Below are 18,744 nucleotides of genomic sequence, written 5' to 3'. Positions count from 1 at the left end.
TGCTGCAATAATAAGCATCATACTTCTTCCAGATGTTAAAGGATTGACTAATTTTTGAAAGAAAGAAAAGTTATCATTCTAAACTATAGAACCAGTAGTAGGAATATATGTATGATAATAGTGAAGAAAATATCAAAAAAGCCTTTTAATATGCAAAGCAGGTAGCAGTGCTAAAATAATTTAACAATTTCTGAGTATATATTTTCCTCTGATTTCCAAATATAACCATTTAGCATCCTTATAAATGTTACTAGAAGGTCATTCCAGTCCTGTGCAGTTGAAGTACTTGGAGTTACTGGGGATAGTTTTAAAAATGATTTTATATGCTGGAATTATTTTTTTAAATACAAATATATTAAAACACATGAAAAAAGTATATATACACATATATACTGATCTAGGGATATTCCTCTGATTTATCATTGGATACCATCCTCTCCTAGGACTAATAAGCACTTATGAAATGTATCATCTACGATCATCCTATTGTATAACTGCAATCTAGCTGTAGCTAAATTCAGCTTCTACTCCCAGTTGGAAACACCAGCTTTGAAAATAATCACTGATGAAACCGTCTAGGTAGACTCAGCAATGAGGCAAAATGGTGTAACATATCTGAGTCAGAAAGTATGACAAATGAATATTTTTGAATACTGGAAGGCTAGGCTTATCTCATAGGGAAAAACCCAAAAACACATGAACAAATCACTTTCCCTATAGACCAAATACAGAATGCAGTATAATTTTTGAGTGAGGGACTAGGCCTATATTAAGAAGTCATCCTTTTATACTGCATTTTTACTGCATATAGTTGACCTGGGTGGGGCATTATTAGGGCTGTGGTTCGTTTGAATTGGAATAACAATACAGGGGTTCTACTGTCCTACAGTTTCTGTTCAGATGACCAAAGTCATGGGACTTTCAGCATAGCTGGCTGATGACAGTGCATACTATTTTGTCCCAAAATCCAGTTCAAGCATGGACATACCAATTAGATGGTAAGCACTTTAAAGGCAAAGGACCAGGAATTGTACCATTCTTGGTATATTGTAGGACATCAAAGAAGTTTTTTCTTTGAATTAAATTTAAATATGGAATACCTTAGAGAGAATTCAATCATTACACAGGACTGCAGGATTCTGACATCTTATTGTTTAACCCTCAGATTCTGTTTAACTCAGTGAACACTGACTGTGCTTCTACTAAATGCAGAAATGGTGCTACGTGCCAAGAACACCAAGTTGATGAAGTCACAGTCCCTGCTGTCAAGAAACTCACTCGATTCCCTAATTCACTGTCAGCTTGCTGTGATCACACTTCCTTCCAAAGAACTTCTAAGAAATACCTAGTGGATAGAACCTTGGAGTTCCACAGAACACAGTTCAACAATCTCCAAATGATGACTCAGGCCAGATTGCATAATTCAGGTTTTGTTTGCAAAGCTGAATGGGCTTCAGCATCTCCCTAAATTTCAATTTAAAGGAATTCTTTAACAAAGACACTACATGTTAGAATTTAAGATATAGATATGAAACATACCTTACACTCCTGGGTAAGTTATGCATTGACGAGCACCATTCCTTTACTCAAACCTTGTCCCTTGCTGACAGCGCAGTTAGGGATTAAGTGAAAAATGGCAGCTCAAATAAATGAGCCAGAAAACTGACCTATCACTTTTCTTTTCCACTAAATTAAGATCAAGAGAGCTGGAGAGTATTTTGTGTAGAATGATACAATCATACGGGAGTTTGCAAAAACTCCCAGGTAGCTTAGCAAAAATTTACTTCTGTGACCTTTGTCTGTACAGTAACCTTAATAATGCAAGCATTGTTTTGAATGCAAGCATATGGGAGCATCTTTACCACTTTTGGTGACTTCAGTAGGTTTAACACATATTTTTGCATTTATTGCATAAACTCATGAAAGAAAGGAAAGAACTTTCAACCTATTCAGTGAAAGTCTATACACTGAAGTTTGCTTTTCAAAAATGTATAACTACTGCTTTCTTTATACCCACAAGTTGCCGTTAAACAATTTCAACTCAAAGCTGAAATTTTACCATATGACTAAAAGGTCCGATTGCTGCCGCTTCATGATTCAGCATCTAACATCAATAATTCACAGTGAGATCACAGGCCCCCTGTGGAAGGTAGTGACATACTTGCCTTATGAAAGGAAGCTGAGGGCATATTGAGAGCATTTTGAATTTAGACGTGTAGCTTGTGTGGGTGTCAGACAATTGTCTCTTAGCTGGTGCCCTGCAGAAGGACCCTCCTTCGGGAAAGGCTGTCTGAGAAAGGTGAACTGGGCTTGTAAGGCTAGGATACACACATGTGGTAAGCAGCTCTTCCTGCACACGGTTTTCCAGAGGTACCCTGGGCAGGTGGGAAGCCTTTCTGCTTTCTGTGGAAGAGATTCCAACTTGGTTCCCTGCCACCACCAAACACAAATGTGTTGATTTTTCTTTTTTTGAGCTCCCAACCCTTGCAACCTTCCAAAAATAAATCAAACCAGCCATCAGGGCACCGAAATAATACTACTACTAATAAGCAGCTTTGCCTAGACTTACATAAACACTTCTGAGGTAAACTTTGCCCCAGAGGTCTGGACACACTCTTTTTATGTAACCAGCTTACTAATAATTACTAGACTTGGGTGCATTAACCCTGAAAATAGATTTTAATAGCAGGCCCCCAAAACAAAAGACATGAAACGACAATTAAAAAAAACAAATGTGCACCAACTAGAAAAACACTTGGCAGCCAGCTCCAGTCCAAGCTAAGACACCCTCCTCTCCCTGCACAAAGACCTTCTCTCCTACCCACCCTGCCAGCAAGATGAGCGTAGGCTCGGGACCCCGCCCTCCCCTATTCCCGCCCCCGCCCCGCCCCCGCCCCTAGGCTCGCCTTCCTCGTGGCCCCTCCCTCTTCCGCTCCTCTCAGCCTGGTTCCAGGAGCTGAGGTCAAATTGTCGGAGCAGGCTGATTTGCATAGCCCAATGGCTGCGCGTATGCAAATGAGGCGGGTGGTGGTTGGCTGGGGGTTGGCAGGATAACTCCGGCGAGCGGGGCCTTTGTCCTTCAGTGGCTGTGAGGCAGCTGCCGCGACGTTATAGTGGACCGTGGGGAGGTTGGGGGCCGAGAGCCGGCGGGCGAGCGAGCGAGGGGGGCAGGAGGGGCGGACGGCGCGGCGGCGGCTGGCGCTGGAGGAGCCTGAGAGGGAGTGCAGAAAGCAGGCACCCGCGCGCCCGCGGTGGCAGGAGCAGCCCGCAAGCCGCTCTCTCTCTGTAGGGCACCTGCAGTTGCAATATGACTTTGGAGGAATTCTCGGCTGGAGAGCAGAAGACCGAAAGGTAAGTCAGCCGGAGCCTCTGCCTGAACTCTGCTTGCCCACTGCGCGCACCCCAGTGCTGCCGGGCTGTGCAAGATTTGCGGGGAGCGAGCGGTTAAAAGTTTGCAGAGGGTACTTCCTATCCCGCCTTTCTTCCTCGGGACACTCCAGAGGCGTGCGTGGACAGAAAGAGCGTGCCCCCCACGCCGGTCGAGCACCTCGAGCCTTTGCAAAGGGCAGAAGTGACCGTCCCTGCCGGTGCGGCTCCTGCGGCCGGCAGCCTGTGGCTTCGCCCAGCGCCTGGGACTGGCAATGCCCTCGGGAGAGGGTGGCGGGTGGCACTCTCGGGGCTTCTCACTGGACGCCCAGCCTTTGGGCGTGCGAGGGGTCACGGCGGGGGGGGGGTGACAGCCCGGGGAACCCCGGGTTTGCAAAGGCCCAGGTGCGCCGTGGCGCGTGCGCTCGGGAGGGAGGGTCGCGGCGCAGGGCGAGGGGACCGCGACGGCCTCGAGGGGCGGCGGGCTGACGGGATCCCCTTGCTCTGCCTGCGTGTAGGATGGATAAGGTGGGGGATGCCCTCGAGGAAGTGCTCAGCAAAGCCCTGAGTCAGCGCACCATCACCGTCGGGGTGTACGAGGCGGCCAAGCTGCTCAACGTGTAAGTGGAGCCCTCGCGTGTTCCTCGTGGTTCCTCTTCCCGCCCCAGCCCGGAGAGGTCGCCTTCCAGGGGCGTCCCCTCGACCAGCAGCGCCACTTCCTGCCGCTTTCCATCTGCCTTGCGGTTGCTTGTCCCAAGGGGAGCAAGCGGGCCGGGGCGCGACCCCTGGGACGTGGGCGCGGGCTGCGGGCGCCCACGCGGCGGGTCTTGCCTTTGGGCACACCAGCCCTGTCCCTGCCCGCAGCGACCCCGATAACGTGGTGCTGTGCCTGCTGGCGGCGGACGAGGACGACGACAGGGACGTGGCTCTGCAGATCCACTTCACCCTGATCCAGGCGTTCTGCTGCGAGAACGACATCGACATCCTGCGCGTCAGCAACCCTGGCCGGCTGGCCGAGCTCCTGCTGCTGGAGAGTGACGCGGGCCCCGCGTTGAGCGAGGGCGCCGAGCAGCCCCCGGACTTGCACTGCGTGCTGGTGACGGTAAGGGAGAAGGGGGGTACTGCGGGCAGGACGCGGTTAGAGTCCTGGCAGGAAGTCCGCAACGGCTGAAAGTCGCCTGACTCCAGATGTGGAATGGGTGAGGGTCAAGAGCTGGGCGCCTTTGCCCCATTAAAGAGTGTGGCTGGACTTTCAGCCGAGATGTGCTAGTTTCATCCTTCGGATTTTCTCTGGTACGGAACGTGTCTAAGCACGTTGGAGGCCGCCAGAAGCGGAAGAGATCCTTGTGAGTCAGCATTGTCAGCCCAGCTCCTCCCTACCTACATCTGCACTACCTCCCGTGACTAATTCCTTTTGCAGGGCAGATTAGATAAAGCCAAATAAATTCCTGGCTCACCCTCATTAAGGAGTCAGCTTCATTCTCTGCCAGTCAGAGCTAAAAATAGAAATGGTGTAGGAGACAGACCTTATTAATTCCCTAGAAATGTATTGAGAGGATAGAGTGGAAATTTTTTCTTTGCAATCTTGCATATTTTAAAATGGAGCTTCCCCCCCACCCCCATAAAAACCTTTGGTAGGTATATAACTTGTGTTTACAGAGGTAAATGTGATCGTTTTGTCTTTTACATTTTACTACTTTTTGGCTGATCTCCTTAAGTGGCAGCCTAATTATTTTGCTACTCCTGAAAAAATACTACTGTCTCTTTTGGGAGGATAACAGGTGGCAGTTCTAGTTAACTGCTATGCAGCTCTCACCTCCTGGTAGCCCAGCATGGAAATATTTCTCACAGTTGTTCACTCAGTTCTCTGCCAAGGTACCAGTTTGGTAGGGCAAGCCTGTGAATAATACTCTCATGCAAAACTGAATAAATATTATGAAAACATATATATATATATATATATATATATGGCTCAGTGGGTTTCATGTACTCAGACTATACTCAGACTTTGTAGAGTACAGCTTAGTAGAGAATTACCCTGAATGATTTTGCAGGAAACCCAACTACCTAGAAGAAATTTTATTTCTTATGGTTGTAACAGGTCTCTATGTCACACAGCCAAAGTATAGAATGTTCAAGTGTCTTCCCCTCCAAAGTGGTGTAATAAGTAGCAAAGGCTGACTTTTTTTTAATAGTAAATTTATTTTTTCTAAATTTGTTCCCAGAATCCACATTCATCACAGTGGAAGGATCCTGCCTTAAGTCAACTTATTTGTTTTTGCCGGGAAAGCCGCTACATGGATCAGTGGGTGCCAGTGATTAATCTCCCTGAACGGTGATGGCATCTGAATGAAAATAACTGAACCAAATTGCACTGAAGTTTTGAAATACCTTTGTAGTTACTCAAGCAGTTACTCCCTACACTGATGCAAGGATTACAGAAACTGATGTCAAGGGGCTGCGTGAGTTCAACTACATGTTCTGGGAGCCCGGAGACAGATGACTTTGCAGATGGAAAGAGGTGAAGATGAAGAAGGAAGCTGTGTGGAAACAGAAGTACAAGTCAAAAGGAACAAAAATTACAAAGAACCACGCAGGAAGGAAAACAAAACTATGTATTAATTTAGGATGGTTGAGTTACATTTAAATAAACCAAATATGCTTTGTTAAAGTTTAAGTGCGCGGCAGTAGTTTGGGTAATTTTGGTTTATATGCCCTCAAGTAAAAAAGAAAAAAGCAGAAAGGGTTAATCATATTTTAAAACCATATTTTATTGTATTTTGATGAGATGTTAAATTCTCAAAGTTTTATTATAAATTGTACTAAGTTATTTTATGACATGAAAGGTTATTTATGCTATAAATTTTTTGAAACACAATACTTACAATAAACTGGTATGGAATAATTGCATCATTTCTTTATGTGTGTTTTGTTTCTTTTAACTTGGACTTTCTTTTAAACAAGTTTCTTTTTCATATGGAAAAATTAAAACCCTTGTGAAATCATATACATATAGTATATGTGTCTATATATATAGATGTGTGTGTGTGTTTGTATGTATATATAATTCTTTTCCACTCTTAAACATTTGGGCCAGACATGGGGGCATAATATTGCTTTTCATTTATTCTTTAGTGGACATTTTAGTGATGCCCTGCTCTACCCTACATCCAAAGTCAGAAAAACGAAGGTGATTTAAGAGGAGTTGGGGTTGGAGTTAGGGAAAAGGAGTGTTAGAAATTGCACTTGCAAAACCTGAATAAATATTTATAGTTCAATGATACTAGTGCTGTAATAAGACTATATGCAACATATTAAGGAAGCAGAGGGGAGAGAGTGACCAAAGGTACCTGCAAGACCAGTGAAGTTTTTCCTGGAGAGAGATTATTTTATTTGGATCTTAAAACAGGAAGAGGATATTGCTAGCAGCAACACTAGTTTCTGCAAAGGTGTGGAGGCCCGAAGGGCCAAAACCTGTTCAGGGAACAAAGTGATTCTGTGTGTGCCTCTGGTGTAGAAAGATAAGGGAGAGATAAGGCTGAAAGGTAAGTGGCGATTAGGCACAGACTGTAAAGGGCATTCTGGGTCACCCTTAGCTTTTGGGCTTCCTTCTGTAAACTTTGGCCAGTCTGCAGAGACCTTCACGCAGCGAGTGACGTGATCAGTGTTCTAGGAAGATAACACTGGGGACTGAAAGACGGGTTATTGGGATAATCGACTATAGGCAAGAAGGCCAATTAGAAAGTGACTGAAACAGTCCAAGGCTGTGCATTTTGCAGAAGCATATTCAGGGAACAAACAGGGAAGTGGCCTGCTAAATATTCTGGTACCCTTATTCTCTTTCTAGAGCTGTGTGCCTTCCAGCTGAACATGTCTGCTATGGTTCCGAGGGGTTTGGTTAAATTAGATGGGAGAGGTGGAAGAAAAGAGCAAAAGAAATGAAAGGCTTCAGCAGAACAGTCATCTTTTACTTGGAACAGTCACTTGATAATTAACTGCAATAACCTCCTGTAGATACAGCCAAAGAAAGCAAAAATGCCTACTGAGGCGAGGCCTAATATAGCTTTGGTCTACATGATTTTTCTTTGCCTTCTTCTCAAACCATAACCCCCCATGGCTCCCCTGCCATCTGTCTCCCACCCTTGTCATGACTACATACAATCAGGAAAAAGTAGAAATCAGAGGAGAGAAAACCAGCTAACAGTAACTAAAAGCTCCACATTTCTGCATATTTTAGGAATAACATAGGCCCATGAGCCCTTCACCTTACAATTAAGTTTGTTTTTCACATCTACTAGAAATGTGGGTTTTTAGGTCTTGTTTAGACTTGTATCTTATTTAAGCTAGTGCCTGATCCAAAATGTAACTGGTATTTAATATTTGTTTCTTACATTATCAAAAGATTGAGAGCAGTGAGTTTGTTTTTTTTTTTTAATTTTAATTTTTTTATTTATTTATTTTTGGCTGTGTTGGGTCTTCATTTCTGTGCGAGGGCTTTCTCCAGTTGCGGCAAACGAGGGCCACTCTTCATCGCGGTGCGCGGGCCTCTCATTATCGCGGCCTCTCTTGTTGCGGAGCACAGGCTCCAGACGCGCAGGCTCAGTAATTGTGGCTCAAGGGCCTAGCTGCTCCGCGGCATGTGGGATCTTCCCAGACCAGGGCTTGAACCTGTGTCCCCTTCATTGGCAGGCAGATTCTCAACCACTGCGCCACCAGGGAAGCCGGAGAGCAGTGAGTTTTAAACAGAATTCTTTTTCGTTCCCACTAAAGTAAAAATATTTTCAATTCTTTCCCACAACTACTTGATTAAAAACGCTTCTGCAAAGATGAGTGAATTAAACTAGGAAGGCAGAGTGGGGAGAAGCAGCATTGCTTGGTGGAAAGAGCATGGGGGTACAGCCAGGATCAGTCCCAGTGCATCCCGTTTTCCTCATCAGCAAAACGGAGATAAAATTAACCATCTCGCAGAGTTGTTTCACTCCTACAGGACTGCAACTTCCCTGAAGGTAAGAAACAATGTCTGGTTCATAACTGTAGACCAGTACTTAGCACACTTCTCAGCAAGCAGTAGGTATTGAATTAATATCTGTTGACTAGGGACTTCCCTGGCGGTCCCGTGGTTAAGACTCCACCCTTCCAATGTAGGGGGTGTGGGTTCAATCCCTGGTCAGGGAACTAAGATCCCACATAGCGTGGTGAAAAAAAAAAAATTGTTGACTAAATGATTTAGAAATAATAGATGCAAACTACCTGGCATCTGGTAGGTGCCAATACAGTGTGTCAATTACTAAAACTTAGGCGATAGCAATAGAAAAACTTTTAAGGCGTCAGAGAAATCTGTTGCTTATAACATGGTATATATATTTTAAGAAAAGTGTTTTGAATCTGTATTCTCAATTCATAGTACTTAGAGATACGAAGTGGTAGTATGCATCCTTCAGGCTGTTTGGTTTCAGAAAAATCTCAACAATGAATTCAGTGTTGTTGTTTTGGTTTTAAAGTTTTAACTGTTGTTATTTGTTCCTAATTGAACATAACCCAAAAGTAACAGGGCATTGAAAAATCCAATCTGAAACAATTGAGTTAATTGTAAACAAGTGTGCGATTACCAGGGCAGATTCTGCCTCTAAATGATGCTAATATTTTTTAGTTGTCGCTTTAAATGCCTACTTATTGCAAGTAGGTGAAAATGTTACAACAGGGACAAAAATCCCCTCGTCTACCTAAGGTGTGTTGTTTGTGGAAAATACCTATTTTTTTCCACTGGCAGCTTCACCTCAGTGTCATAAATAGCATTGACTTCTCCTGCCTACAGTTCACCAAGGCCCTCAGCAAGTTAAACTTATGTAATGAAAGGACTCACGAAGGTAACTAATCTCCCATAATACATGTTTTATTTCCCAAATAAAGAAAAAAGGGTCATGACTAGGAAAGAGCTGTTTGTATATTGTTAATTGGAAGTATTTTCAAAGCTTGTTTTGAGATGCCTTACTGTAACCCTTGTAAAATCATTGTTTCCCAATTTTCAACTATATGGGTTAAATTTTATTCTTTGATGTGTGGTAGAAGGCTGTAAGCAGTGAGATGCGTTTCCTTTAAATGAACAAAACTATCAATGGCATGATTTAACACCAAGCCTGTGTCCCTCAAATTGAGTTGAATCTTTTTTTGTTCCTTTTTAACAATCCTTAGGTAAACATAAGAAACTGTGTGAAAGGTTATATTCATGAAGATCACCAAGAAGTACTTAGTAAGAGCTTATTATGGGCAAAGGGGCTATGCTGGTTATATTGAAGTCTAGGAAATATCAGACACTTACTCTGGCCTCAAGGAGTTCCCAGCCTAGTGAAGTAACTAGACATGCACATCAATAGATGTAATCCAAAGCAAAAGTGCCCAGTAACATAAGAAAGGCCCAGAGAAATGCTATGAGAATTCAAAGGGTAGAGATTTCTGGAGGGCACATGGGGATGACAAGTAGAAAAAGTTTGTAAGTTCTTTGATCAGAGGCTAGCATCGTATTTTGCAACCACACAAATTACTTAATTGATTGAATATTGAATATAATTCTGCTAAGTGCTGCGGAGAATACACAGATGTAGCCTATAAGAGCACTTGTCCTTAAGAAGTTTATCATCAAATAAGGAAATTGTGAAGATTAGCACATTCACTTCTTTAATGCTATTTATTGAAAGCCCATCATGTACGTGACACTGTGTTAGTTCCCGGGGCTACAAAAGTGAAAAAACAAGGTCTCTGCCTTCAAGGATGTGTGCAATTTAGTGTAGAAGACTGACACCTGTGATGCAGAGTGATCGGCGATGATGTGCTACGTTCAAGGCCTGAGTGTTCCTGGGGGTCGGGAAGGTTTGCCAGATCCAGTGAAACCCAAAGGATGAAGAGGTCTGCCAGGGGACTGTGAAGGGCACGTCCTCCCGGAGAGGAACTGCAGCTCTCGAGTGTATGTTTGCGGCATGTTTGGGGCGAGTTTCTGAGGCAACCACACCACTCACATAGGGCTTACTACACGCTGAGCTCAGCTCTACCTTATGGTAACCTTATGGTAACTCATTAGCCTCACAGCAACTCTACGGAAGTAAGTATCGGTACTATTATTGCCTCTATTTTGAAGGTGAAGAGACTGATACACACAGAGAGAAATCTGCCCAGAGTTTGTTAGTAAGTGGCAAGTCCAGGATGCACGCTGAAGCGGTCTGGCCCTGGAATCCATATTCTCCAATGACAGGTGATAATGTGGGAAAAGGTGGTAGGAAGGACCATGAAGGGCCCTGCAAGCCAGCCTTTTTTCATTAAGTGATAGAAAGCCATTTAAAAACTTAAAACTGAGAAAATAGGCAGGTGCTATTACCACCATGACAGAGGCTAGGAAAAGATGAAACTGGGGCTCACGAAGTCCTAATGCGAGGTTGGAAACTGGTAGCCAAGAGAAATTTGGCTCACATGATGTTTAAAAACAGTTTTGGGGGGGAATCAGTTGTCAACGTTTAAACATGGAGAAATTTCTTCGAAAAATCTTTATTTCTGTTGTCGCTTGGAAGTTTGCTGTATGTGGCAACGGTGGGCCCACATTCTGCATGGCAGCAACTGGCTGCAGGTGAGGGAGGCTCCTCCCTTTTAGACAAAGATTTCCGGTTTGCCACAGACCTCACCCCTCCCTATTGTTAACTTAAGCCTGCTGGACTCACTTAGGCTTCCCTTCCTAATCCTTTTAGGCATGTGAGGTCCACACTTCACCCCCCAATGACAAATATCTCTCAGTCTGGGGCTAGATTCTTCCTGTGTAAAATGAGGGATTTGCCCTCCAGAATTTCTCACATTGTTCCGATAATAATGAAGACCTAGCATTTTTAATAATGTTAAAAATACAGCTTTAAAACCCCTTCCCAGGAGTTTCAGATTAAGTGGGGCTGGGAAAAGTCTTAGAATTTTTTTAACAAGTAAATTCAGGTAATTCTTATTATCAGGGAAGTTTGAGAAACACTGCCTGCTTTCTTGGAGTTCTTCCAGCTGAAATTCAGCAGAATCACACTTAACGAAGCTTGGTGGGGGCGGGGGTGGGGGGCAGGTAGGGAGCAACTTTCACCTCATCAGTTTCCAGTCTCCCTGATGTTAGCCCACCAGGAGCTGAGGGATACATGTTTCTCTGCAAAGGTTGAAGAGATTCTCAGGGAAGAGGTATAACCAGAACAATTTGCTACGTGTGGACAGAGTTAGAATTTACTAGTTTACTAAGGTGATTACTGTACAAGTTACAAGAACTACAAAAGGTGGGAGGTCCACAAACAGGTTGGCTCTTAGCACTGCCTTGAACTGACCGATCAACAGACCTGTTACGTGCCAGACACAGCGTTGGGCACTTGGACAAGAAGTTGACAGCATGATAAAAACAACCTGTTGTACAGAGTACTGCTCAACATCAGGCACAAGGTAAGGAGCTCGGAGAGTGAGTGGAGTTCCTATTTTTGTTATATCCATTAGCACTTTCTGGCTTATAGTGTGCTTTCACATTTATTAATCCATTTGATTCCTTGCCAAAGCACCTGAGGCTCAGAGAGGTCAAGAGACCCCTCCAAAGCCACATGGAGAGGAAGGTGAAAATGAAAATTCTACTGTGAACTCCATCTCTCAAAGACGCCAACCAGACAGCACAGGTTAACCCGGGAGGCTGAAACTAATTGCACCTAATCTTTTACTTACCCAGTAAATGGGACAGAGCCCCCGGAAAACTAAAGGAGACAAAAAAACAGGAGAGAATTCTAAGAATTGTTCTCTTTCATCCTGTAACCTCATCATGGGAGAAGTGATTTTTGTGTCCCTGGATACTTTATGCTAACGTATTTTCTCCAAATAAGTGTCTGAGAACTTATTATGCAGAAAAGCTGCAAAGTTCCCTAGTATCCCCACTTAACACCTGATTACATCACCACACTGTAATCACACTGCAACCATCAAAATAAGCACTCTGCAAAAAGGCTCACCTGGAGAAGAGCCTTCTGATTTCACTTTGCTTTGTATAACTGTTAAGGACAGAGCTGGCAAAAGATCAAGAATAAGAGTTCAGCAGTTAAGACAATAGGCTTTTCTAGCCAGAAAGACCTGAGCTTGGGTCCTGGATCCCAGCTAGGACTTGGGAAAGTAGTGTAACTTCTCTCAGCCTCAGTTATTTCTCCCAGAAAATGGGAAAATAAACAAGGCTTATATCACTGATTTTTTGTGGGGATTAAAGGAAACAATGCAGAGAAAGCAAAGCACTTGGCTCAGTTCCTGGAAGTACTGGATATATGTAACCTAACGATAATTGCATCTCCCACGATAATTACATCTCCCACGAGTGGGTAATTTTCTATGCATGTATGTTATGTATGTATTTTGCATCATTAGTCTATGTTTGTAAATTAGAGGGTGACTTAAGTGAAAAAGAAACCCTCCAGCAAACTACATAGCTGAACAGAACTGAATATGGAGAGACACTATCCAATTAAGTTATGTTAATTTCCACGAATCTAGTTTCTCCTCTCCATTACCATTAACTTAATTTGGTCCTTTATCACTCATTTGGATTATCAGAGCAGTTTCTGTTCAAAATCAAACATTGAGCGCATACTGTGTGCCAAGTTCTGTGCTGGAACTTACTATAGAAAGATGATTATGGTGCAGTTTCTACCTGCAGTCTAGTGTGGGGAGCTGAGAGACACAGAATTTAAGGTGGTGTGGTGCCTTGGCATTTTGGGCATGGGTGTGTGTGTGTGTGTGTGTGTGTGTGTGTGTGTGTGTGTGTGTGTAGGGGGAGGTGGTGGTGGTGAGGAAGCCTTCCAGGAAAGGGTGGTGCTTGACCTGGTTCCTCAAGCACGGTTAGAAGAGAGTCAGGGGAGAAAAATGCGGTGCACGAGGGACTCTTTCAGTCTGTGGTGTTTGCTACAGGATTAACTGCTAAGGAAAGGAGTGGAGAAAGGTAGGCTGAAAAGGTAGACAGAGACCAGCTCATAGAAGGCCTTCTATGTCCTTCTAAGGAGCATGGCTTTGGCCTGCAGGCAATGAGGGGATGCCAAGGATTTTTTTTTTTTAATTTTATTTATTTATTTATTTTTGGCTGTGTTGGGTCTTCGTTTCTGTGCTAGGGCTTTCTCCAGTTGCGGCGAGCGGGAGCCACTCTTCATCGTGGTGCCTGGGCCTCTCACTGTCGCGGCCTCTCTTGTTGCGGAGCACAGGCTCCAGACGCGCGGGCTCAGTAGTTGTGGCTCATGGGCCTAGTTGCTCCATGGCATGTGGGATCTTCCCAGACCAGGGCTCGAACCCGTGTCCCCTGCATTGGCAGGCAGATTCTCAACCACTGTGCCACCAGGGAAGCCCGAGGATTTTATATAGAAAAGTAAAATGGGCTAACAGTGGTCTATGGTTTACTCTTCTCAGAGGCATTTAATTGCCCAGATCAGTGCAATGGGATTTGAGGGGAGTGTAATGTAAAGGGACAGCCATTCATTGTTCTTGTCTGTCCTGCTCCCCTCCTTCCTTCCATGAACCTTCTTTCTTGTTAGCACCCCTCACCCCAGCCTCAAAAGTAGATTTGGAATATAGGCCTGGCTCATCTTCCTGGCCATGGTGATTGGTGTGGGGATAGATAATGTGACTTCAGCTGGGCCAATCAGAAATCTTCCTGAGACTTTTCGGCCAGAGTAGAAAATTCTGTAGTCTCTTTGCAGTGCCACCAAGCTAATGGATGAGTCTAGGATTGCTGGCAGCCGCTTGCCTGCCACGGAGAGTAAGTCTATTAAAGACTAAAGGGCAGAGGTGACACTTGAAAGCAGAGCTAAATCCAGCTGTACCTGAAGGGAGGCGCATGGATTTTTTAATGTGCATAATTTCATTTTCAACTAAAAATCGGGTTTTAGTTTTATTTGCAACTAGAAGTAGGATTGAGGGATTTCCTGGATGTGAGACTTTCAGGGCCAAAACGGAGACAGTCCCAAGTAAACAGAAACAGTTGGCTATCCTAATACCAGGGGCAACCACAGAGGCTGGAGTCTAGATGGGACGTTTTCCAGTAGTTCAGTCAAGGGATGATACATGCCTGAACTTGCAGTTGATGAGGAAAATCAGGGGTGGATTTTAGAAATAGTTGGGAAATGAAATAGGCAAGACTGGATGATCAGATGTAAGGAATGAAGGGGAATTCTTGAATGCCTCTCAGGATTCCAGCTGGGGCAATTTAACGATGATACTGATGTCAATTAAAGTTTCGCAAGGGGAGATGGCTTTAGTCTTGGACACATTTTGTTTCAAGTCCTTGTGTGACTATCTGTTAAAAATGTCCAGTAGAATAGGTAAGTTGGATGCTTGGATAAAAGGTGGGCTGGATGTTTGGATTTGGGAATCCTCAGCATATACTAACAGTGAGAGTGGATGAGCTCTCCAAGAATGGATAAAGTGAGAAAAGCGGCAGTGGGTCAAGGATAGAAACCTGGGACTGAGGGTGGGATTTTAGAAGGCAGACATAGGAAGAGGAGACAGAGGGGAAAAATGAGAGTCTGATGTCACAGAAGCTAGTGGGGCAGAATGGTGAGTTTACAGGAGAGAATAATTCCCACTGTTAGAGGGGTCCCTGAAGCAGAGACTGAAAGGTTCCATTGAACTTGGAAATTAAGAGTTCACTGTCTGGGACTTACCTGGTGGCACAGTGGTTGGGAAACTGCCTGCCAATGCAGGGGACACTGGTTCGATCCCTGGTCTGGGAGGATCCCACATGCTGTGGAGCAACTAAGCCCGTGGGCCACAACCAGTGAGCCCGTGTGCCACAACTACTGAAGTCCGTGCACCCTAGAGCCTGAGCACCACAACTACTGAGCCTGTGTGCTGCAACTACTGAAGCCCACGCGCCTAGAGCCCGTGCTCCACAACAAGAGAAGCCACCGCAATGAGAAACCCGTGCACCACAATGAAGAGTAGCCCCTGCTCGCCACAACTAGAGAAAGCCTGTGTGCAGCAACAAAGACCCAACACAGCTGCCTCCAAAAAAAAAAAAAGAGTTCACTGGCCGTTTTATTGGATGAAATCAGTTTTGCTCTGTTGGTGTGAGTAAAGCCACATTGCAGTTGATTGAGAGGATGGGAGGTGAGGAAGAGAAGACAGGGAAGGTGGACTACTCTTGGGAAATTTTGATAAGAAAGGAGAAAAGAGGATAAGGGGCTTCAGGAATAGCTGGAGGACTTGCTTCTCACCTGTGAGCCTGATGGAAGTTATTTGCTTGGGTGTGATGGAGACATTTGGATGTGGAAAGGTAGGAAGTTTTAAGAATTCAGGCCAAATGGCCCCAGCATGTTTTTGATGGGGAAGGCAGGATTATTTGCTTGATGGGAAGGAGATAAATAGGGGGGTTTAAGTAGGGTGATAAAGGTTTGGAATGGAGGAGTTGAACAAGGACCAATAAAAGAATTATAAAATGCTGCTGGAGGCTCAGCAGAGGTTAGAAACACTACTGCCACTTTTTCTCCACTAGTTCATTCTCCTTCTTCACTCTGTCTTTAAGAAAACAAGGCTTATCATGTGAAGACCCTGCTTAAACCACTCTACCAACTCCCTCCCCTTGCCTTTTATAATCAGTAGAAACTCTTAGCCTTTGTTGACTTGACTCAAACTTCCTTCCCGGCCTCATCAATATTCTCCTCCCCGGCCTCATCAATATTCTCCTCCCCATACTCCTGCCACAGAGATCTGTTATCTGATAACCCAGACTTCTTTAGAACTTAGCGTTTGTACACACTTTTTTTGCTGCTGAGAATATCCTTTCCCTATTCTTCCCTAACGAACTCCTACTCATCCTTCAAGGCCCAACTGATACAGTGCCTCCCCTGTGAAACCTTTTTTGGCTCATTCAGGCAGGGCGACTTCTTGTAATAGCATTGATCACATTGCACAGTAATGCCCAACCCAATCCCCACCCTCACTATCTTGGGAGATCCTAGTCTTTTCTGGGTTTATCTTAGGACATACTTAGCATAGTGCTAGTAGGAGCTACCATATTCCCAGGAGGAGCTCAACAAATGAATGAATTCCTCTTTGTCCTGCTTCTAAAAATCCAGTGCTGTGTTATTCACATTTAATGTCGAGTGGGGTATTTTTCTTTTTGTAGTTATAACTCATGAGACATTGTTGATAATTTGTTGAAGAACTTTGCTCATTTAATTCTATTAATTGCTTATATAGAAAATACCTTTCTACAATTCATTTTTCCTTAAAAATTCTTTCCTGCCCTGATGATGAGTCAGTAGCTGAAGTATTGGGAAGTGATTCTTTAAATATCTTTTAAATATCTATAATTATACTCGGCAAACCCACATACCCTTCTCTGACCCCATACTCTAAACTTTGGTTCTTTTCCTCCTGATTTTCAATTCAAGGAGGAAAATGTAAAATGACTGGGGGTGAAGATGGCAAAAAAGTGACCCAAAGTGAATTGCTCTCCTTCCCCAAATTTGTATAAGATTTAAAGCTAGAAGAAATGTTAACAATGACCTAGCCTAAATCCTTCTTTAAAAAATTCCTTTTTTTTCTGGAAACAGGAACAGGAGTCATAAAAGTCTTAAGGTTGCACAGCAAATTAGTGGCAGTCCAACTAGAACCCATATTTTCTGAGTCTAAGACATGTTTTTTCTCTTACTTCATACTGACAACTCATGGATCTCTGCGAAATTCCATTTTCTCATATGTAAAGTAGGGATAATAATAGTAGTGACCTCATGGGTTTGTTGTGAGAATTAAATGAATTAAGGGATGCAAAATGCTGGGAATAGTACCTGCCCATAGTAAGTGCCTGGAGTCTAGTATTGTTTATTTTTATTTAAGGTCCAGGACATTACGCTCTTGATTACTAAGGAACTAATTTGCTCACTTTACATTACTTAAGTTTATTTAAATTAAAAAAAATTTTTTTGTTATTGAGTTCACGTGCAATATTATGTTTCAGGTGTACCACATAGTGATTCTATTAATTTTAAATGTTATACTCCATTTATAGTTGTTATAAAATATGGCTATATTCTCTGTGCTGTACAATATATCCTTGTAGCTTAATTATTTTATACATAGTAGTTTGTACCTCTTAATCCCCTACTCCTATATTGCCCTTCCCCCCTCCATCACTAGTTTGTTCTCTATATCTGTGAGTCTGTTTCATTTCTGTTATATTCACTAGTTTGACCCCTCATATAACTGATATCATACAGTACTTGTTTTTCTCTGTCTAAATGCACTTAGCATAATACCCTCCAAATCCCATCCATGTTATTGCAAATGGCAAAATTTCATTCTTTTTTATGGTTGAGTAGTATTCCATTGACTATATTTATATACCACATCTTCTTTATCCATTTGTCTGTTGATGGACACTAAGGTTAATTCCATATCTTGGCTATTGTAAATAACGCTGCTATGAACATTGGGGTGTGTGTATCTTTTCAAATTAGTATTTTTGTTCTTTTCAGATATATACCCAGGAGTGGAATTGCTGGGTCATATGGTAGTTTTATTTCTCACTTGATTAATTTTAAAATTCCCTAAGTTATTTTGCCTCCCTTCCCCCCACCATTCAAACCATGCTACAGTTATGAAGACAGACTATGGGCTGTAGAATCTAGCTGACGCGGGTGTGTGGAATTAGGGTCTGCACTTCTTAGTTGTTGGATCCTGCATAACTCGCTTGACTTCTCTGAGCCTCAGTTCCTCAACTGTAGCATAGTTAAATAAAGTCTACTTTCCTTTCAAGAGTTGTTGTGAGGCTTAAATGGGAGGATACATGTGGAGTGTCCAGCCCGGTGTCAGTGTTTGGTCCCTCCTTTCCCCAGGGCCTCACACAGATGTCTGTAAATATCAACAGATGTATGAGCTATATTGAAATGTACTTCATTGATGTCAGATCTACAAGGGTTTATCTACAATAAAGCAATTCTAATGCGTTGGCCATGGGAAAATGTCTCAAGGTTAAAAGTAGGAAGGATCTGCTGCACATGGATGATTCTTGGCGTGCAGTTCTCCAAAGGGATGCTTGTCTTCAGATATACTGTAAAGCTTCTTTACCATCTTTGCTACATCCAAGTATAAGCTGTGCTATTATACACCCACATTTTTGAAAATATAAATTAGCTTACTTTTTATTTAAATCTGTTTTAGAAGGAAACTGTATATCACAACTTGCTCAGTGAGTGACTGCTTTTCCCCTGCCCCCAACATATCAACTTACAGATCCACAGGGTCTTTGTGATGTCACATGGTTAATGTCCTATGTCAGGACCAGATCTGAGGTCTTTTTGTGGCTGGAGCTCTCTCTTCTATCACTAAGCTGTGTGTGTGTGTGTGTGTGTGTTA

At 43.4% G+C, this 18,744-nt stretch overlaps 1 protein-coding gene across 2 annotated transcripts; it reads left to right on the top strand.

The window, feature by feature from the left end:
• Positions 1-3,083: 3,083 nt before the first annotated feature.
• GADD45A (growth arrest and DNA damage inducible alpha) lies at positions 3,084-6,281 on the top strand. Of its 2 annotated transcripts, none has more exons than XM_082416352.1 (4): positions 3,084-3,351; positions 3,885-3,986; positions 4,213-4,468; positions 5,592-6,281. In XM_082416352.1, exons 1-4 carry the CDS (start codon positions 3,308-3,310, stop codon positions 5,703-5,705), a joined length of 516 nt encoding a protein of 171 aa, XP_082272478.1. In that variant the 5' UTR covers positions 3,084-3,307; the 3' UTR covers positions 5,706-6,281. The 2 variants fall into 2 exon arrangements, with proteins under 2 accessions (XP_082272478.1, XP_082272479.1); XM_082416353.1 differs by having other exon boundaries at positions 3,089-3,351; positions 4,231-4,468.
• The last annotated feature ends 12,463 nt before the right edge of the window (positions 6,282-18,744 follow it).

The sequence above is a fragment of the Balaenoptera physalus genome (assembly GCF_965194825.1).
Source record: "Balaenoptera physalus genome assembly, chromosome: 1".
NCBI classification, from domain to species: Eukaryota; Metazoa; Chordata; class Mammalia; order Artiodactyla; family Balaenopteridae; genus Balaenoptera; species Balaenoptera physalus.
Note: the sequence above shows the minus strand (reverse complement) of the source record. Positions and strands in the feature narration are given on the sequence as shown.